Consider the following 22,709-nt stretch of genomic DNA (forward strand, 5'->3'; position numbering starts at 1 on the left):
CCTAGCATTATGGGTTTACAGTAAAGCCTTCTCTTGGTTTTGTTTTAATTTAAAGCCATTGCCAATAACTGCAAACATTTGTCTGAATGTTTGTGCTGTTTGAAACTTATTTTAAATCATACCATCACAATTTAATTAAGGATGAGACATATAGCAAGAACAGCTTTACACAGCAATTTAAAGAAAATATATGGCAATATTTGGAGGAAGATATATTCCATTATTTACACAACCTGAGTTTGTAAAATTTTACATTGAAATATTTATACTTTTTAAAAAGTCCTTACTAGTTTTATTAGTCTCCTAGTAGTTTACAAAATAAGATTGATTATGTTACTCCTTTCTCTTTTTTATATGTTCTAGTGACCATTTGTAGCATTGAAGTCAGCTCAGTTCCAGGAAAGACTTAAACCAGACATCTCCAGCAAACTTACTGTTTTACTTCATGGAGACTAGTCCAAATGATCACTATGGATCTTACCAGTGGGATCTATGGACACATCCCAGTCTACAGATCTTAATTGGAAGTGCAATAGATGATTATAGTAGTTGAAAATCAGAGCCATGCCAACATGCTTTGGTTTATACAGCATATACTGTACATACTATATAGACCTTAACCAAGGTCCCTTATCTTCAAAGAGCTGGGAAAGACCAGATCCTGAATGGCTTGGATTGGGGTGGGTCCTTGGTTAACAACCAATGGAATTTGGCAACAGAGATTGCCAGCATTGCTGTTGCTAAGCAATGTACTCACATGAGATAAATCAAGGACTATCTTATATAGTATGTACAAAATATGCTGTATAAACCAAAGCATGTTGGCATGGCTCCAGAGACGTAGAAATGTTTCTAAAGTTTATTCTCCTCTTCAGCAGAACAAAATTGGCAAACAATATCTGACTCTTTGGAGATTTAGCCGGCCAGAGAAACATTCAAAATGTAATGCCAGGCTCCTGAGCGCTCTCTGTTTTCTCTCTAGTAACACCTTCCTTGGCTAAGCTTTGGTTCCCTTTTGCCCCTCCTGACTGCAGCTTGAAGCACTGGCTCTTTTCTCTGGGAAGGCAAGCAATGTAACAAGAGTTTTTGTGTGTCAACCTGAAGAGGATAATCTATCAAATGCCTGCAAAACATGGGCATCTACATTTTCCAACTCCTCTACATGTTCTGCTTCATCAGAGTGGCCTTTATGCTCAGTAGGCACTGAGTCTGCCAACCTTCAGTGCCTAAAGATAAAGGTTCCCCTTGCACATATGCACTAGTCATTCCCAACTCTAGGGGGCGGTGCTCATCTCCGTTTCAAAGCTGAAGAGCCAGTGCTGTCCAAAGATGTGTCTGTGGTCATGTGGCCGGCATGACTAAATGCCGAAGGGGCACAGAACACTGTTACCTGCCCACCAAAGGTGGTTCCTATTTTTCTACTTGCGTTTTTACGTGCTTTTGAACTGCTAGGTTGGCAGAAGTTGGGACAAGCGGCACTAGGGATTCAAACACTGAACTGCCAACTTTTCTGATTGATAAGCTCAGTGCCTTAGACACTGAGCCACCACGTCCCTCATTCTCAGTGCCTACTCAGTGCCTACTGAGGTTTAATTAGAAGGAGGCTGGATTTTTTTCCTCCCCCCCCCCAGATGAGTACACATCTTGCACCAATTTGCTTTTGAAAAAACCTTGAAAGATGCTGATCCTAAGCCATCTTTGGTTCTAAAGGAAGCATAGCTTTGTTTTAATTTTCAGATCAAGGTTACTTATATTATAAAAAGCAATAAGAAGGCCTGGGTAATAGCTAGAGTTGGTGTTTCATTTAGGCTTGGTTAAAATAAATATAGTTAATATTATGCTCCAACCATGTGTTTCCTCTTATGACCATTAAAGATTACAATTTGTTACCAACTTTTAGAAGCCTCATGAGCTCAGCCAATCCTTTAGGAGCTGTAGGTGACATCAGATGGTGCATCTTCAGAGGAAATAATAAAACTCAAGTTAACTGATTAAACATTGAAATAGATAGCACTGGTCTAAATATTGTTTGAAATAAGGAGAGAAAATTCAAACCCAAAATTTTGAGGTTTTTTCCCACTTACAAAAAGGACAATGCATTTAATATCAGGGGATCTGAGATGACCTTAAATGCTGTGCTGTATTGTGCAAACTACAGATAGCTTCTGTCCCTTTAAGGCTCACTCCTACATTCAGGACCTCCCCTTGGAGGTTTGGTATGTGCTATTTTCTCTTTCTCTTTACTTTGCTTCCACTGGGGAAATGGCTTCCTCTGGATCACAGAAGCTGGAAGAGAAATTAATATGCTGCATTTGTCTGGAGAGGTTTACCACCCCTGTAACTGTGCCTTGTGGACACAGTTTTTGTGAGAAGTGCATCAACAGCCACTGGGACAAAGAGGAACAAGCACCCAATCGCCAGGAGACCTGCAGTTGCCCTGAATGCCGAAAATGCTTTCCAGAGAGACCCAAACTTAGCAAAACTGTCCAGCTTGAAAACCTGGTAGAGCTGCTGAAACAGGAAGAAGTCTGCCCAGGTGTCTCAGAAGGAGAGATGAAGAAGGCAGCTGGTTCTCAGGCAAGGCAATGCCCAAATCATGGCCGGCCCTTGGAGCTTTACTGTGTAACAGAGAAACGCTGCATCTGCTGTGTGTGTACCGTGAGAAGCTGCCAAAAGCACCAGAGGGCTCTCTTTGAAGAGGGACGGAAAGCTCAAGAAGTAAGCAGGTGGTAGAGTCAAGGCTAGTAGCTAGTGGGTTAACAGGATTCACCTTAAGAGAGGCTGAGACTTGTCTAATGCTAAATGGGACTAGGCTGTGGTTTTCTCTGTACAGGTCAGTGGTGGGTTCCTACCGGTTCAGAGCAGTCCGGCTGAGCCAGTAGTAGTTTGGCAGCCTGGGTTGCTGGAAGCAGCAGCGACCCAGGCCTGCCATGCCCCTGAAACGATTCTCCAGGCAGCACCATGGGCGCCACCATCTTGTTTTTTGTTTCTGTGCATGCGCAAAACAATCTTTATTGTACTGCGCATGCACGCAAAGCACCCACAAGCGAACTGGCAGTAGTGACTGCCGGAACCCACCCCTGGTACAGGTAGTCCTCAAATTACAATCATTTGTTCAGCAACCATACATGTTAAGGCACGCAGAACGAAGGGACGTAATGACTGGTGGCTAAAGTACAGTGCCCAAAAGTCACATGATCAAAAATTGGGTGCTTGCCAGCTTGCCCACATTTACAACCACAGGGGAACAACTTCCCCCCCACCCAACATGCTTTTTTTGCTTCCTGTACTCCATGGCCCCTGCTGCCTTAGCTGACTTTCACCATCTTTTTGGTTGTGCTGCTGAGCAAGTGTGCCCAGCCTGGCCCTTTTGCAATTCAGCTGGGGAATGAGCACAGTGGTTTTCTCCCAAGAACTGGGGAATTTGGCCTCACGTGGCAGTGGTGAACGGCCAGTGTGATTCTTGTCAGCATCAGGAGCAAGATAATGGGAAGGCCAATGGGTCAGCGGAGTGTACCATGTGACATGGGCTTGAGCTGGGCTTCATGCTGCAAAAGGATTTGTGCTGCACTGGGACTCAGGTTCCCACTGCACTGTGGCTCATGAGCTGCAGGAAGCCACAGCACTGCAGCCTGATTGGTTCTAGTGTTGTGCTGCCTTGCAACCACAAGAGCAACCACAAGGGCAGAGATGTGGGAGGATAGATAGATGGGGTAGTTTAAGGGGAGGCAGTCCCTTATCTTGAAAAAACCCAGTATCAGAGCTGGGAAAGACCAAACACTGAATGGCTTGGATTGGGGTGGGTCCTTGGTTAACAACCAATGGAATTTGGCAACAGAGATTGCCAGCATTGCTGTTGCTAAGCAATGTACTCATATGACATAAATCGAGGACTATCTATATAGTATGTACAGTATATGCTGTATAAACCAAAGCATGTTGGCATTGCTCTGATTTTCAACTACTATAGTCATCTATTGCAACTCCAATTAAGATCTGTAGACTGGGATGTGTCCATAGATCCCACTGTGGTAAGAATATGTGTTGGTTTTCTTAGGTATCGGTTTCCAACAGTGGTGGGATTCAAAAAATTTTACTACCGGTTCTGTGAGCATGGTGTGGCTTGGTGGGCGTGGCAGGGGAAGGATACTATAAAATCCCCATTCCCTCCCCATCAGCTGGGACTCGAGAGGCAGAGAACAGATGGGGGTGGGGCCAGTCAGAGGTGGTATTTACCAGTTCTCCCAACTACTCAAAATTTCCGCCAGAACTGGTCAGAACCCGCTGAATACCACTTCTGATTTCCATTCTTTTCCACCCATATTGGGAACTTATGGTAAAGGTTGGGACCTCATAGTAAAGAAAACGATGTCCCTGCTAATGCCACATTTGTCTCAAATGCAACCAGGCAATTATATCCCAATGTAATATAATTAATTAGCTTAACAGTTAATAGTTTTCTGATGTGCTTTAAAGTATCTTAGGAAAGGTCCAATATGTAATGAAATTATATTTACTATATTTATGTATTTACTTCAAAGTATTGATGATTTAGTCTAGCCCCCAGACACTCTTGTGATCTAACCCCAAAATAGGATTAAAAATCAAAATATAAGAATAAGAAAAATATATAATACAACAGCCAAATCTGTGATCATTGCCTATAATCAACTCAGGCCAAAGGCAAATTGGAATAGTACTGTGCAGATTTATAGTAGTTATTTTCTGAGACTGAATAAAAGGGCTCTTGGGCCTCTGAGGAAGGCTATCCAGAAGAGGCCTGTTGTCTGCTCCACAAACCATGCACAATTTGAAATGGTAATGATTTTGCTTTGATGCTCTCTCACAAGGGATATCATCCTGAATGTATGTCCAGATCTGAAGGCAGTGGTAAAATTCAATTTTCAAATTCAAAACTACCGGTTTTGTGGGCATGGCAGAGGAAGGATATTGCAAAATCCCCATTCCCACCCCACTTCGGGGCCAGCCAGAGGTGGTATTTGCCGGTTCTCCAAACTACTCAAAATCTCTGCTACTAGTTCTCCAGAACCTGTCAGACAGAACCTGCTGAATTTCACTCCTGCCTGAAGGTCTTGCTAAATCCAAACTATTACCATTGTTCAGTATGAATGTGAGTGAACCCAATTGGCCTGTATACCATTAAGTTTTTCCTGAGCCCTTTCTATAGCAGATAGCAATTCCAGGATCTTGGTCATCTTGTTTCAATACAGCACAAATGGCAGCAAGGTGATATTACCAGAGCTGTGGGACCTCTGCAAAAGATTACATGGGTAATAGTGCTTTGGTATGTCTCCTTAGATGTTTCTTCCAATGTGAATAGACCAACGTGAATATGCCAAGTGAAGTATTCTCTATAGGGCTGGAAAGGAAAAGCATGAAACAATTGCACATTTGAACTTCAAGTCTGCTTTGACAGGGGTCAATCAAGGAAACCTTGGAAGAAAAACGAAAAGAGGCGGAAAGAATTGCGGCAGAAATCCAGAAACTGGAGCAGCAGATGAACCACGTTACAGTGAGTCCTGTGGAAATAGTTTGTGCTTCGCCAGTGCACATTTTAATCGCTCTTATGGTAGCTGCTGAATAAGTAAAGAGGTTGTTCATTTCCTCCCCATTACTAGCTTGTGTCCACAGGGTAAAAGACAGTATCCCTTCCATTGTCTTTCCTCTGCATTTTATTTTCCTGCCATATGATGCCTTAAGAAAAGTGGACAGACGTTAGCTGCCATGAGGATAACTTGATGCTTTGAATGTTGGCTTTCTACAGGTTTTCTCAACGAAGTTCAAATCAGGAATTTTGCAAAAATTTGATCATCTCATGGAAACCCTAAAAGAATGTCAGAAGAAGGTGTCAGAGATGGTTACAAGTGAGCATGCTGCTTGGCTAAAGCAAATGCAGGAGAACCAGAACTGCCTACAGCATCATTTGGAGACTGTCACACAATACAACAGGACAGCGGAAGAGCTCCTGAGCTCTGCAGATGATGTCGAGTTTCTTGAAGTGGGTAAAAAATATGTGAGCTCTGTGCATTGGGAGAACTTTGCTGTCATTGAACGCTTAATACTATTTCTTGCCAAAATGTACAATTGAGATCAGGGTATCAAAAGCCAGAAACTTCAGAAGCCTCCAGTTTGGTGTTTTGTTTGTTTTTTACTCTGTACGTGCATTTGGAATGCTGAGAGCATGTTATGAGCACTAGCACAAATAGCTTAAAAGTAGCTGCCACGATAGGAATGTAGTTACTAGAGGATGAATCGGTGAATTTATTTCCTTTTTTCCCCTCTGGTCTCAGGACATTTCTTAGGATATCTTCCTTCCTTCCTTCCTTCCTTCCTTCCTTCCTTCCTTCCTTCCTTCCTTCCTTTTCCATTGGGACCATCCCTGCTGGTATGCAATATTCTTTCAACTTCGATTTTTAGATTATGATAACTCAGTGATCTTCCCCAATTCTTTGCCTTCTATTCTTCTATCCCCTGGTATTGCCACATCAATTATCCACATATTTCTTCTTTTCAACCACAGTTAAATCTAATGTGTTATGCACCAAGACTTTTATCAGTTTGTATTTAGAAGTCCCACAATGTTTTAACCTGCTCATTTCCAACTATTTTTTTCAACTATGTGCTCCTAACATTTTTTTATTGCTGGCAAGTGATAACTTTTACAGATGTTTCAGTGAATCATTTTGGTGATTGCATTATGCTGTTGTTTATAATCAGCTTGTGTGTTCTTTTTACACTATATTATGGATGTTTACATTGGATTTAGCAATTTTGTCCATCTATTGAGTTCTTCTCAATGATCAGGGATAGGAAGATTTGTTGTTTAATGATGTTATAAGCGTCATCACAGGATGTAAGCTGTTTTAAGTAAAGCTGCCTTTTGCAATTGACTGATGTGATTTGTCAGTGCTGATAGCGTTCCAGTGGTGTTCCAAATGCTTAAGAATTGACCCCAAATTGTCTATTCCTATTAGTATTATTTTGCTTTCTTTTGCCACAGTTATTATATTTGCAGCCTTTATATTTTGTTATCTTTCTCTTCTCTTCTGCTGTCTCCAGGTATTTAAATATCCACTATCCAAATTCCTTTGTGTTCCTTATCAACAATTGTTAAGACTGGGGTGTTGTGTGACAAATGTGTCTTTATCTTAATTCTAAAATCTCAGAGCACTTTAGTTTAGTTTAGTTTGCTTAGTTTTATTGAGCTTGTATGCCGCCCTATTCCCAAGAGACTCAGGGCGGCTCACAATAAAAAAGGGAGGGGATACAAAAAATAAAATAAAAACAACAATTTAAAATTCTGCAACAGCCGTAACCTCGAATGGGGCTGGATAGTTCAACAGCCCCAGGCCTGCCGGAACAGCCAGGTCTTAACCGCTTTGCAGAAGGCCGGAAGGGTAGTAAGGGTCCGGATCTCCACGGGGAGATCGTTCCAGAGGGCCGGAGCAGCCACAGAGAAGGCCCTCCCCCGAGGGGTCGCCAGCCGACATTGGCCGGCAGATGGAATTCGGAGGAGGCCTAGTCTGTGGGATCTAATAGGTCTTTGGGAGGTAACTGGCAGGAGGCGGTCTCTCAAGTACCCAGATCCGATACCATGTAGGGCTTTAAAAGTAACGACTAGCACCTTGAAGCGTGTCCGGAGACCAATGGGCAGCCAGTGCAGCTCGCGGAGGATAGGTGTAACGTGGGTGTACCGAGGTGCACCCACAATCGCTCGTGCGGCTGCGTTCTGGACAAGCTGAAGTCTCCGAATACTCTTCAAGGGCAGCTCCATGTAGAGCATGTTACAGTAGTCCAGTCTTGAGGTCACGAGGGCATGAGTAACTATTCGGAGGTCCTCCCGGTCCAGGTAGGGTCGCAATTGGTGCACCAGGCGGACCTGGGCAAAGGTCCCCCTGGTCACAGCCAACAAATGGTGTTCTAAGGTCAGCTGTGGGTCCAGGAGGACTCCCAAATTGCGAACCCTGTCTGAGGGGCGTATAATTTCACCCCCCAGCCTGAGAGATGGAGTAGGTAGCCAATCTTTGGGAGGGAGCATCAATAGCCACTCGGTCTTGTCGGGATTGAGTGCAAGCTTGTTCGCCCCCATCCAGACCCTGACAGCCTCCAGGCACTGGCACATTACTTCAACCGCTTCACTGAGTTGGCACGGGGCGGACAGATACAACTGTGTACCATCCGCATATTGGTGGTATTTAGTCCCATGTCGACGTATGATCTCACCCAGCAGCTTCATGTAGATGTTAAATAGGAGGGGGGACAGGACCGAACCCTGCGGCACCCCATACTTGAGGGGCCTAGGGGTCGATCTTTGCCCTCCGACCAACACCGACTGCGACCTGTCCAAGAGGTAGGAGAACCACCAAAGGACGGTGCCTCCCACTCCCACCTCCTGCAACCATTGCAGAAGGATACCATGGTTGATGGTATCGAAGGCCGCTGAGAGGTCAAGAAGCACCAGGATAGAGGAGTGACCACTATCCCTGGCTAGCCAGAGATCATCGATCAGCGCGACCAAAGCAGTTTCCGTGCTGTAGCCAGGCCTGAAACCGGACTGAAAGGGATCCAGCTAATCGGTTTCATCCAAGGACCGTCGGAGTTGAAAGGCCACCACTTTCTCAACAACCTTCCCAACAAAGGGGAGGTTGGAGACTGGGCGATAGTTACTCAAGATGGCTGGATCCAGAGAAGGTTTCTTCAGGAGGGGTCTCACCACCTCATCCTTTAGGAGGAGTGGAAAGGATCCCTCCCGAAGAGAGGTGTTAATTATCGTCTGGATCCAGCCACGTGTCACCTCCCTGCTGGTCGAGACCAGCCAGGAGGGGCCCAGGTCCAGTATACAAGTGGAGGCACTCACCGCTCCCATGGCCTTGTCCACTTCCTCAGGAGCGACAAGTTGAAACTCGCTCCATAAACTCCGCTCAAGACCTTCCCCTGGTACCTCGGCTGGCACCGTGCAATTGGAGTCCAGGTCTGTCCGAATCCGAGCGACTTTATCCGTTAGAAACTGAACAAATTCCTCAGCTCTACCTTGCAAAGGGTCATTCGTGTCCCTCCCTTTCAAGAGGGAGCGGGTTATTCTAAACAAGGCGGCTGGGCGCGATTCAGCGGATGCAGTAAGAGCGGCACTCAGTGGAGGACGCACCCGGTTGCTCTCCCAGTCCCCTCATTCATACACAGTCACTCACTCATCCAGTCCCCACAAGTCAGTTAAAAATTATAAAATACAATGACAATAAAAGATAAAGTGGGCACAAACATCAAACATACATCACATACATACCACATACATATCCCATACGAAAGAAAGAAAGAAAAGAAGAAGAAAAGAAGAAAAGGAAGATTGCGCAGCTGTTAAGAAATGTGCAAGTTCAGGTAGTGCAAGTAGTTCTTAACGTTTAAGATGATTAAAATGATTGAAACCCAGCAATGGTCCAAAGGAGACGTACAGGGCTTCTTCATTTTCTGTTACTTTGTCTGTTTAATAACCCCACCAGTTCTTACTTACAGGCAAATTTATTTTATTTATTAAACTTATATGCTGCCCCCCTTGCCAGAGGCAACTTACAAACATGGATAAAATTCACAATGAAACATTAAGCCAATAAATAAAGGTTTTAATTTTTTAATTGAATTAAAATGAAATTAAGCAGGATGGAGAAGGAAGGTGCAAAATGCAATGATATTTTTTGCAGGTATTCCAATGCACCATTGTTGCTATATTTTTGTGCTGTGTTTTGTAGTCAATCTGTGAGATCCTCTTGCAGCTGCTAACCAGGTGGTCCATGGTTTATTCAATGTCTTTGCAGATTTGGCATTTGCTGTCTGTTCTGCCTTCTCAATTCTGGTTTCATATGCATTTGTTCTGTTGGAAGAAATGTCCTTCTGGGTTCAGTTCTAAGTGTGGAAAAAGACACTGAATTCATGGAAGTTGCTTGGAAAGAAGGTTTATTGATGATGGGCAGGACCACATGGTTTGAGGTCTTGGGGGAAAAGGGAAGAGATGCTCAAGAGTGCCCTCATTTTATGCCCTCTCTGGGCTTTTGAATTTGAGCTTGTATTCTGATTGGTTATCAGACTACATGGGGCCATGCAGGGGCAACTCTGTATGCTGTCCTGAGTCCCAAGCTTGGTTGAGCCTTGCTGGATAATGTAATCTTCCCAGGTACCATGTGGTGAGATGGATAGAGGGCTATGGGCAATTCCTACTATGTCTGTGCCTGAAGGAGGTAGATCTTTGCTATGTAGAGTAGACTGGCTCAGGTCTTAATGGCCCATTGACAAAGGTGTGTGAGGGTTAGGATTAGGATCCTGAGTTCTGAGTTCCTGCCTCTGTTAGGAATATAATTCTAACAGTTGGATTGGCAATGTATAAATCATGTAACAATGCTATACCTGTTTTTTTAAACATACTGTAAAATGTGATTGGTTGCTGTTTTTCCTCAATCGGCCATAAGAGGGAGCCAGAACGACTGTTAGCTCTCTGTTCATTAGATGCTGGGCTGATCTGATCTGAGTTCGTGAGCTATTGTAAGTTTTGCAACTGTTAGCAAACTTTGATTACTGGACTGATTATATGATACTGGACTATGTTATTTGGATTATCCCTTAACTGAAAGACATTGATGACTGACTGTCTTATCCATGTATGACTTGGACTGTTTGATGGACTCTGATACCTCTATTTCCACGAAAGTAAAAGCCTATTTAAACTGCAGTGTCTCTGTATGCTGGTTTGTGTGTTCTCCAACACAACTCTCACAACGCTTCACTGAACGTGCTCACTCTCCCAATGGGAAGCTTACCTAACAGCCTCCCTTTTAGGGGAAATATTCTGCCCTTTTAATATTTCCTAAAATATCTCATTTTTCTAGGAGAGGGGTGGGTACTAACTTCCTACAGTTCTTAAGGTTTGATCTTGTGTAGACTCTCATTTTTTTTCTTCAAATTTCCTGCCTCTAGCCATTACCAAGTCTTGTTTTCTCTGCTTTGACTGCTAGTTGTTGTTGTTGTTTTTTATGTACCGTCTGTGTAATACTCTTTTCTGTTCTTTATTTTGTCTTTCTTATAAATCAGTTTGGTTTCTTTGGTATTCAGTAAACCTTCATGGTGTAGCTTTGATGCATGTTCTTCACTGTGCTCTTTCGATATTTTAGATTATCCATCTTTGCTCTAGTGGAATAATTATTTCCTATTTTTTTGCAGGAGCAACATCTCCTTTCTCCACCTACTAAACTGGAAGTTCCTCCAGTCATTCAACTTGACTTGGATAAGAATGCAAATACTGTCGCCAAGTTCTTCACCGAATTCTCCAGGCTTTTTGAGGCACTTCAGTCAAATCTTTTGAATCCACAAGCAGGTGGCAGAAAAAGTAATTATCAGGCTGTTTTATGGGCAATGAGAAAATTGGGTCACACTTGACAGGTCAATTTCCTGGCCTATCTATAAGAATCTGATTGCACATTTTTAAAAATCTCAATCTAGCCACATCCAATGAAGTGAGTTGCAGCTCAGAAAAGTTCATGCCTCTGAATAAAATTTGTTAGTTGGAAAAGGAGCTACCAGATTTCTCCTTATTTTGTGCTACCTTAGACAAACATGGCTTTCCTCCAATGTCTGGCAGGTGCATGAAAAAGTATATTACAACAAAGTAGGGATTGGCAGCTTTGTTGATGGTAGAGGCCACACTTTTTGTAATGGCCTTTGTGTCATCAAGGCCAGAGCCAACTTCTTTGGCTCTAGTTGTTTCCTTTGTAAAGAGGCTGAGTGAATTTAAGGAGTGGAATCTGTGCTTTACAGTGACTTAAGCATTTTTCCCCTTAAGTCTCACGGGAAAAAGAAAGCATTGGACACTTTGAAATGTTTGGATTGGTAAAAGAGAGAAATGAGTACTTCAACACTAAACCCTTTATGTCCTCACCCCACAAGAACAGAATACGAATTTTAGCTCTGCTCATTTAGGTCTGTTCAGGAGGCTGCAAAAGAAGCATCAGGAGAGCTACATACATGCACTAATGTTAACTGCCTGCCACAGCTGTGAAAAAAATAATTTTGAATATAAATTTTTGTGTTAGGCAGTGCTGTTAAAAATAATAGAAAAACTGTTTTGATTAACTTCTCGAAACTTGATTTGTATAGTAAGAGTATTCAAATTGATGCCCACTAGTCTGCAAAGTCCAGATCACCTAAGCAATTTTTGAAATTTTTAAAAAATGCAATTTTTTACAAAAAAAATGTAGAGATAGCAACTCACCAAGATTTGTCACTTTAAAAAATGTTTAGTAACTTTCATATTCATATATTTATTGCCTCTTTTTCATTTGCCATATGAAATAGGTCACGTTTCTGTTCTTTTTCCTAAGTGATTAATATAATCAAGGATGGGATTCTTCCAAAATTGCGGATTTTGTTGATTTCAAGTTTGTTCTTGTTCAAAGCTATAAACACGTATGTGCATTGAAAAACTTTTACAAGTGTTATTTAATCATTCAAAACTTTTTAAAAAATTCCTCACGTTTCCACATTCCAGGGACTCCCCCCCCCCCGAATCAACCAATATTGTTCCAATGGTTGCAATAGAAATTGACCAACTAGTTGCCTGAACATGATATTATGGGCTAAGAAGAGAATGACTAACCCAGCTAGCTTTCATGTCTAATGTAGCACTTAAACTCACAGTCTCCTGATGTCTAGTCTGGTGCCTTAACTACAAGACCAAACTCTCCTGTTATTTTTAATAGCTATATTCTATTACCATTTGGAATTTTTTGATGTTTGCTTTCTTCCTGCTGTTGAATTTTTCTTCCCTATTGCATTGTGCAGTCAGACTTGAGCCAAAGGTATTTGTGAAGAGGATGCCTGAACCTTGTCTTTCAGAGAATGAACTAAGGACAAAGCTTCTAAAGGGTAAGAAAATTGGGTTGATAAGTGGGGTCTCATTCTTTAATATTTTATTTTTATTTAGAAAATTTATATTGCCACCTGCTTGCACATGACTACTCAATGCAGCTTACTAAGATATAAAGATACATAAAGATATCTCCCACTGATTTTGTTTTGTCAGCTATTTTAGTTGCAATCCTAAAAGAAATTTATAGTTCCCCAAAGACTAAGAGTGGGACAGCAATACAAAGTTCTACAAGTTACAGCTCCTTCTCCATTAAAAGAAGAAAAAACAAACTCCTTATTTACTCCATGTTGTAGAATGGGGACTGCATTGGCTGAATTTGCTGCTCCCTGTTGATGTAAGAAGTTACTTGTGCGAGGAGGCCTTTCTTTGTATGTGTAAAGCATGTTGATCCTTGTGTTTGGTAATTCTAAGAAAGATCTCAGAAAACCTGCTCCCCCAATACAAACAGCTGCTTGTCTCAGTGATAATGAGGCCACACAAAATAGGAGATGACAAACAGTAACCCAGAGGAGGAAAAAAAAATGTTTTCACAACAGCAGGTCAAGTGCCCATTAGTAACCCTCAGGGGTTTTTATGTTCCCCATTCCGTTTTCCCTTGGCTTCACTCTTTGAATATATTCTGCATGCTCTATATATCTTTTTGCCTGAGTGTAAAATAAATTGCCAGATTTCCCTGTAAACTCTCTTTTGCCTAAGCATTATCTGGATCTGTTGCCTTAATAGTAATTCCAGGTAAAAGTTCAAAGGTGCTTAAGAGGGATGGGACAAGTACCATAATGGACACTTTTGCAGCTCTCCCTGCTCCCTTCTGGATGTACGAGTTTGTAACCTACACAGCCCTTAGCCATGAGAGCCAGCTGGGTGACTTTGGGCCAGTTACTCTCTCTCATCCGAACCTACCTCACAGGATGGTTGTTGTGGGAAAAATAGGATGAGGGTGTGTTGGACATGTTTGCTGCTTTGAGTTATTTGTAAAAATAATAAAGGGGGATATAAATAACCAAATAAATAAAATTGCTAGACTAGGAGTCTAACTTTACTGAACAGTCCAGGTATAACTAAACATATATCTGTGGGTTTCTCTCTTCCCTCTGTCAACAACACTTTCCTGCTTATGGACACTGTTTGAGGGTTGGATATTTTTCTCCAAATTTGAAAAATGGAAAATCACTTATTTCTTTGGTATCTGGATCCTATACAGGCAATCCTTGATCTAATTTCGTTGTATTTAAGTACAATGACAATAAAGATTATACTTATAATTGAGCCCAGAATTATGGTTGTAAGTAGTACCAGTCATTAAGCAGGTCATGTGGCAGTCATTCAACAAACCAATGGTCCGTAATGGGCATATTTGCTGGAAACTGGAAGTAAACATTGTATGTACGTAGCAGTCAGGTGACTGCAGAAAGCTGCAAACAGCCATAAATGTGGGCTCACTGTTGAGTGCCCAAAATGCAGTCATGACCATGGATGGGTGGGGACATCCACAGGAACTTCAAATCCAGGTCATAGTACCATTTTTGGGGTTCATCAGAACTTCTAATGGCTGTCAAGCAACCAATCATATGTCAAGGACTACCTGTTCATACGTTCTGATGAATTCAGTGGGACTTCCCAGTAAGTATTTGGCCTGCAGAGTGAAGAATGTGATAGAAATGAATGTTTGGGATAAATTTCCTAGGCTTGATAAGGGATGTTTCAGATTTCTGAATGACATCCTCGTCTTTATCAAAAGGACACAATTTTATCTCTTTATCTTTCACTTATTAAGAAGGAAAGAACCAGAGCTGAGTCTTGTTGCCCAATACAGTATGTTACTGAGACTGTTTGTTACCCAAATTCCACATGAAGAAAACCTATTTGCTCTATCTACTTTTATCAGTCAGTATAATTAAATTTGTGTGAATTGCCAATTGCATAATTCCTCTGGATGCAGTATTGTACAATATACAGATTTTTAGGATACACGTTTCATATAAATATGTTTCAGAAATGAAGAGAGGATGTGAGTCAGCAAGTGTTTCAGAAAGCACCACAGGCGACAGGAGAAACAGGAAAAACTGCAGAATAGCAGTAGGGAACTGAAAAGCTGTAAAAAAAATGCAATATTCTGAGATATTTGGCCAGTTAGTGCAGCATGTGGTATAAAACCCAGATAGCATGTTCAGTTTATGGCTTACTGTGTTGGGTACTCCCATGCAGTTAGGTTAATTTTAAAAAATTACTGAATTCTGTAAACTATGAATTAGCAGCCCAAATAAATCCAAATAATGCTAAATGTCTAGAGAAGGATAACATGACCGTCCTGCTGAGTTGACTGAGTCAAAAAGCTGGAAGAGGCTAGCAACAAGAGCGTGTCTAAACAACAGCTTTGGCAGACTCTGTCCAATCAGCTAGCAGATGAGGTCAACCCATTCTGGATGCTACCTCCACCTAGAATGGAGAACTAGTGTTTGCTCTAAAAATTTCTGGAGGGCCCCACATTTGTCTGAAAGCAAGTTTCTGAAAACTAGTGCAGGGCAGGAATTCTTCCCTTTTATCAGTGGGCATTTTATGATCCAAGCTCTAATCTTTAATTTATGCATTTTTCAATCACAATATTCTTGTGGGTCTGATGTTTTGTTTTGTTTTTAAATTCAGTTAGTAGGGACATGAAAAAAAAACTGCAATCTGTAAGCTTATGTTGCCCCCATTTTGAAGATGAAACAATATTTGGAAATTTAATTTTCCTGATCTTGGATGAAATGAAAGATGTAATAGTTTTAAATGTTCTGGACATAGGAAAAAGAAGGGTCCAGGACAAATTTTCTTGTCTATAAAAGTCAGGACTAGATGGCAGCAGAAAGCACAATAAACTTCAAAATGTTGCTGCCATCTAGTTGTTAATGCAGGGTTTTGCAATCCAGATCTTGTAGTCTTGGTCTTAATGTTCCCTGAAATTTGCCTTAGAAATATACTAAATAACGCTTCATGCTGTTTGAGTTAACCTCCCACAGCAAACACAAACCCTTCAGTCAATTATTTTCTGTGGTATAGGAGGACATCCTGACAGGACAGGACAGAAGACGGACACCATCTTAGGAAATGTAAAAAATTGCCCCCTGCCTTACTATCCATGTTACATTTGTAATACTGTATCCACTAGTGCACAAAACAAAAAATTGCTTATGAATCATGCACACACCTTGATCAACAAAACAATTCTTCATTTTAAACTTAAAGAGCTACAGATGCATTTTAAAAATGTATCTTAACAAATTTTATAGAAATAAATGCAATACCAAATGCCACACACATGAAGGTTTGTTGGCTAGGGCAATGGGTTTAAGGGAAGAGAAGGAACTATGGGAGAGTTGTCCCAAAATTGCTTTTTAAAAGGCAACTGGACTTTGTTTTTTTTCCCCATGAAAATGATTTGCTTCTCATTCAAGATATAAAAAGATTTAAATTCTTTTAATCCTCCCATTCAGTCAGAATTGAAGAAGCTTCTTGGATGAGAAGCAAAACATTTTCAAGGGGTAAAAAGCAAGAAAATCCTGTTGCCGTTTGAAAACCAACTCTGGGACAATCATATGGGTGACTGAGAACCTCCGTAAACATGGGAGAAATGTAGGAACTAAATAAACACACATGGAAATTCCACCAATGTGAGTCTCGGTGATGTTATCCAGAGACTGAAAAAGACATGCAGAGTCTCTTCTGGTGTTGTCCCATTCAGTAGCTGATCAGAAATGAGCCAGTTGAACCATATGTGGAACTCATCCATGCATGAATCCAAAAACGTGCTTCATTGAGCGACTGACTGGCTCAGAGTATGACTTGGTGGAAATGGCATCTCAGCAGGGGTGGGTTTCAAAATTTTTTACTACCAGTTCTGTGGGCGTGGCTTGTTTGGTGGGTGTGGCTTGTTAGTCATGTGACTGGGCAACATAGCTTCATGGTCATGTGATTGGGTGGGCATAGCTGGTTGGTCATATGATTGGGTGGGCGTGGCCAACTTGACGTCACTCATGCCGAGGAGCGCTTTGCCTGGCCTCTCCTCGCCTCAAAGAGATACAATATATCTGTCTATTTATTTACTACTTCTGAACATCCAAAATATACTATTTAATCCTATGTATATAGGAATAGCTCTCCTCACTGTTGATTGAATTTTGGTGGTAAGTGCCAGTGTCCTGGAGAACAAAACAAAGAGATAAATAAACCTTCACCTCCCTCACGTGTCCCTCAGAGAAATACTACCAAGAAAGATGTGTCTTAAGGAAGATGGGTTATTTCACAAGGCCATTGTTCACATGTGAGTGACAACTTGTCATATTCCTTGTCTTGTAGAACACCTCATTCAGGAGGTAGGTTGGTGAGTAAAAGAGTTATTACCAAGTGTCCAATGTTAAGCCTTGGAAGACCTTGGCCATTGCCCCAATCAAGAACAAATCCATTGCTTCACTTTCCTCTAACAAACTTAGTTGGTATAGAACAGACCATTGTGCACTACTAGTTGAACAAATCCCTGGCAACATAGAGGGAAAAGAATGCTGTCTCAAATTAAGATTGGTGCATTTGGGCCTACTAAGGAAAACCCTAGGCCAGAAATAATACTTAGGCTGCTGTTACAGGGGGAAATGCATTCAGTGGATGGCCCTAGTCTTGTCCTCCATTTGGGCTACTTATAGTATCCGTGACCCCCTGTAGCAGAAGAGATTGCAATTATGAACAATCAGTCCCTACACCTTTGGGTTAACAAGGAGAAAAACAGAAATGATTCTTTGGAACTTAACAGTTCAGCCCCTCAGGTCCAGGGTGAAGTTGAGTGGCTAAGCTTCTGCCATCCTCGGAGTGAAGCTGGCCCTGGAGGAAGCAAAGAACTGCTCTAAGAAAAACGTCAGCAAGGAACTTAATTCAATATAGCTGCTTCTGAGCTTGATGTTTATTGCAAAGATGAAAATAAGTCACTTCCTATCCTTTGAAACTGAATGGGAAGTTCTTGGTGTGCAGGTAGCGGACACAGTGGCCTTGAAGGAACAATGCTGCATCATGCTTTCCAGATTTCTTTACAGTTAATTTATTCCCTTTTTTTAAAAAAATTAAGTGTCTGTCTCATAAGGAAAAAAAACAAAACATGTAGTTGTACCTTCATGACTGCAGAGGTGTGTACACACTACATAACCCAGTAAATAGCGTGCCCTACGATGATGTCGTCTGTGGAACATCCAGCCAAAGTTATTTTATGACTGTTGATTGCACGAACTCATCACTCTTGATTGTTTCTAGTGCATCTGGTTGATAAGGCTCAATTTATATGCCTCTCAGTCTATCTCCTGATTTCTAGAGACAATTGTGACATCAGTTATTTTCTCTTTTTCTTTTTTAAGGCTCCTGCTTTTAAACAGACTTTGTATGCAGATTAATACATGGGGAATCAGTTAATTGGGTCTCATAAATGTATAAGTTGCATCTAATTTTCCATAAATATAGATGCAGTCATTTCTCTTCTTTGGCAAAGATGAAAACTAATCAAAGTGGAAAACCACAGATGTTTCTCATAGAGCTGTTTGTTTTCAGTAACTAACAACAATAAATACAAGATCATCTGTGATGTATATACACATCTATCTACTTCCTGTGTTTGGCTTCTGTTTGTATCTCTGGGGGGGGGGGAAATTATCTCATTAAACATACTTAGGCAGAATGCTAAGCAAAGGATTCCTGAATTGCCAGTAAGAACAGGCACTCTTTTATCTTGGCATATATTTCAAAAAGACTATTGTGAGCTGTTCAGCTAGTAGTAATCCTTGGCCCTGAATATAGTTTTCATCAACTATATCATGGGAGCCAAGATAGAAACTAGGAGACTCTTGAGTTCTACTCCTGCCTTAGGCACAGTCAGCTGGGTGATCTTGGGCCAATCACTTTCTCTTAGCCCTAGGGAAGTAGAAGGGCCAAATTACGTCTGAAAATGTTGCCAAGGAAACAGCAGGGACTCATTCAGGAATCGACTGACTTGAAGGCATCAAACTTGTTGTTGTTGTTGTTGTTGTTGTTTTTCCTACTTATTACACTACTATGATTTAGTATTTTCCAACCCTAAAAAAGTAATTTTTCATTATGTATCTGACATAAATACATACTGTCAGACTCCACGTTAAAGACTCCACATCTCTAAAAATAATGCTGACTTGTGACACTAACAAACAAGAAGCAAAATTATAGCAAAATTACATTAAATTAGAGATTGGAAAATAAATAACAAAAAAGGATCTGTTCAATAACACCACTCCTAACTTTTTAAATTACACTAATACTTTAATAATATCATCCTGCTTCAATGAATATGCAGAATAGAAAATATTCCACGGAGGAGGTAAATTGCTGATCTTAAAGATTCTTTTGCTTTTTCCTAATATGTTATCATTGTCACTCCCATAGATCAGCAGAATTTGACATTTGATCCAGTCACAGCCAACAAATATCTGCAGATATTTGATAATAATCAGAAAGCAACTCATCAAGTTTTTCAAAAACCAAAGCCAAATGACCCTCAAAGGTTTGAGCCATGGCAAGTCATGTGTACTCAGAACTTCAGCCAAGGCAGCCACTACTGGGAAGTAGAGTTATCCAACCATTCTGTCATTGTTGGCGTAGCATGCAAAACATTCACCAGATTGAAGCAGTCTCATCAGAAGTTCACCATTGGGTTGGATAAACTCTCCTGGGGCCTGCATATCCAAGAGGACAGCTACGTGGCTTGGTACAATGGCAAGTCTACAAAGATCAAAGAACCCCTGTGCAAATTCATTGCAGTTCTATTGGACTGTGATCAAGGAACGATATCATTTTACAGCATAGACAATAATATGAAATGCCTCCATGTTTTTCACACCACCTTTACAGAGCCTCTGGTCCCAATTTTCTGGCTTTGCGAAGGTACAGCTGTGACACTTTGCCAAAGGCCACCCAGCCAGATTATAACTGATGAAAGATCACCTGATTTACAGGTATAGGCAAAGACTGCCCCTACGGAAAAACTCTGAGCAAACAAATAACTCTGGAACATTGGAGAAAAAATGGCTACTTGGCTGTACCGGCAATTCTGTTTTTTTATAGCTCTCCTATGAATTGTAAGCCCACCTTGCCTTTCCAGATAAAGATGCAGTTAGATGCTTATGCAGCACAGAATCTGATGCACATGTTTTTGGGACTGTATAAAGCTTTTTGGAAAACTACAAAAATTAAGAAATGAATATCAATAAAGAAATAGTGTAAACAAAAGGATAATTTTTAATTGGGAAATTGCCACAGCCAATAAAAGAATCAAGTTGGACAGAAAGGAAATGCACAGTAATGTTTACCCTGGACTGTTCACATACACTCTGCAGCCACTTCATTGTGAAGGTATGCTGTGAAACAGTTAAGTACATATATAGTTTCTCATATGGATGACTGGATACTAACAAATTCTTAAGAATTCATATTCTGGAAACCAACTTTTAAATTTTATTTTTGTACCCTTTTTCTATTAGAAGAGACTATACTAGAGTATTTTACAAAAGAATTAAACCAGTTTTTAAAAGATCAATATTAATAAATATTTGTTAAAAACAATTATAAAAAATACAAGCATTAATGTTTTATTTTTTTAAAAGCAGTTTAAAAGAAAATATAGATCTAGAGCAGGTTTTATTTTGTTTTCGCAAGTTTGAAAATTCGCAGGGAAAGAAAGCTTATTTTTCTATAGAGAAAATTATAACATATTTAAAACTAGCATTACAGATTCTTGTCATGTTTATTATCTTTTTTATTCTGTTCATTCAAAAGGAAAGTTGGAATAATATTATCTAAAGATTCTCAGAACTGCCCATTAGCAAGACATCTCTTAGAAAATTGAACTGAACAGGACCATATTTTCCATTGGTTTGGGGGTGGGGGAAGAGGACTGAAGAGAAGCTGGAAAAAGATCGAAGTTGAAAATGAGTCAGATCTGGCTGTTGAGGTTGTTGAGGAAAAGATCTAGGAAAGTTTTCAACTTTTTTTTTTAATTGTTAAATTCTTGTATTATGTTTTCCTTTTCTGTCTATGAATTGGACTATGCTCATAATCTTCCAAGGTCATAATTTCTCAAGAAGAGTAAAGTTTAGGGATCCATAATATCAAATAGGGGTCCATCTAATCCAGAGATGACAAACCTATGACACACATGTCAAAGGTGACAGGCCATGACCTTTTGGATCATGCACACCAGCATTCCCCAACATTCCCCAACTATTCTCAAAAGTACATTCCATTCCTGCACAATTTTGGAGACTGTGGAGACCATGGAAGAGCATTCTTTGAAGTCACTTCAAAAAACGAAGGCCTCATGTAACAAATAAGCTGCAGGGACCTGTTAACAGAAAGAGAGCATTGCCTGATGCTCTGGCATATGGCAAATCCTTGGGATCAGAGACAATTGGTCTGCATTTAAAAAAAATAAAATTATGAAAATATTGTTTCTCTTTTATTGGGGATGGGTGGGTGTTGTGACACACCAGCAGTCAAGTTGGACATTTTCTGAATTTTTGACCCAAAGTGTTATCTGTCACTGATTTAATCATAACACTTTTCAGGATATACTCTTTAAATCATGCCTCCTGCTACTTGCTACCTCTCAAGTAATGAAGCCATCTTTCCATTCATTAGCATAGAAGAGGTACCTTCCACCTACACTATGTTGCCACTGAATCCTTTGATGACATGTACTAAATTCTTGTCTTTAAATATCAATAGTTATCCACTATTATGGGGACACAATGGCTCAGTGGCTAAGACGCTAAGCATGTCGATTAGAAAGGTCAACAGTTTGAATCCCCAGCGTTGCATAACAGTGTGAGCTCCCGTTATTCGTCCCAGCTTCTGCCAACCTAGCAGTTCGAAAGCATGTTAAAAATGCAAATAGAAAAATAGGAACTACCTTTGGTGAGAAGGTAACAGCGTGCGCCTTCAGCGTTTGGTCCTACCGGCACATGACCATGGAGAAGTCTTCACATAGCGCTGGCTCTTTGGCTGTAAAACGGAGATCAGCATTGCCCCCTTGAGTTGGGAACGACTAGCACATATGTGCCAGGGGGACTTTTACCTTTATCTTAGCCACTATTACAATTATGCACAATCCAAAATTACCAGCTTGTAAAAGGCTTAATATTTATCCCCCCACCCCCACCCCCAGTTTATAATAGTGGTCACAGATTGATTAAAAACAGAAAAAAGAAAGAATAATACATTTCAGCTGTGTTTTGAGAAACTAGCACTAGGTGACTCTGGCCAGAGGTCAGGAACTGCCCTTTCAAGCTTTCTTTACCTGTGCATCTTTCCTAGGGAATAACATCATGGATGCTTTGAAGACTTTAAGAACACCTAATTTGCACAGCAATTGTATGGCTGAACATGGCAATTGTAGAAATGTGGTCCAAAAGTCAGGTTTCATTAAAAACAAAGTTAAAAGAGAAATTTAAGATAACCTTTATTGTCATTTTTTTTACTGGGAATTCACTGGCCCACTTTAAAAATGAAATTGTTGCCTGCTCTCCAAAGAAAGTATGTATGTGTATATATATATTGTGTATATGTGTGTTATGTATATGGATGTATGGATGTATGGATGTATGGATGTATAGATAGATAGATAGATGGATGGATGGATGGATGGATGGATGGATGGATGGATGGATGGATGGATGGATGGATAGATAGATAGATAGATAGATAGATAGACAGACAGACAGACAGATTCATTTAACTG

The 22,709-nt window shown here is 40.7% G+C and overlaps 1 protein-coding gene across 1 annotated transcript; it reads left to right on the top strand.

Moving 5' to 3' along the window:
- The first annotated feature begins 2,226 nt into the window (after positions 1-2,226).
- Positions 2,227-20,203, top strand: TRIM65 (tripartite motif containing 65). Its single transcript, XM_014051584.2, has 6 exons — positions 2,227-2,718; positions 5,438-5,533; positions 5,786-6,019; positions 11,227-11,392; positions 12,844-12,927; positions 19,361-20,203. The coding sequence occupies exons 1-6, from the start codon at positions 2,263-2,265 to the stop codon at positions 19,933-19,935; spliced, it is 1,611 nt and encodes a 536-aa protein (XP_013907059.2). The 5' UTR covers positions 2,227-2,262; the 3' UTR covers positions 19,936-20,203.
- The last annotated feature ends 2,506 nt before the right edge of the window (positions 20,204-22,709 follow it).

This window comes from Thamnophis sirtalis, unplaced genomic scaffold, assembly GCF_051295495.1.
Source record: "Thamnophis sirtalis isolate CommonGarterSnake01/CBP01778 unplaced genomic scaffold, rThaSir2_p1.2 scaffold_3, whole genome shotgun sequence".
Taxonomy (NCBI): Eukaryota; Metazoa; Chordata; class Lepidosauria; order Squamata; family Natricidae; genus Thamnophis; species Thamnophis sirtalis.

Bases quoted from the DNA above. Each gene is read 5' to 3' on its own strand.
- TRIM65 (XM_014051584.2), top strand. From the start codon at position 2,263: ATGGCTTCCTCTGGATCACAGAAGCTGGAAGAGAAATTAATATGCTGC. The intron at 6,020-11,226 runs GTGGGTAAAAAA...ATTTTTTTGCAG, and splicing joins ATGATGTCGAGTTTCTTGAA to GAGCAACATCTCCTTTCTCC. The intron at 11,393-12,843 runs GTAATTATCAGG...TGCATTGTGCAG, and splicing joins ACAAGCAGGTGGCAGAAAAA to TCAGACTTGAGCCAAAGGTA.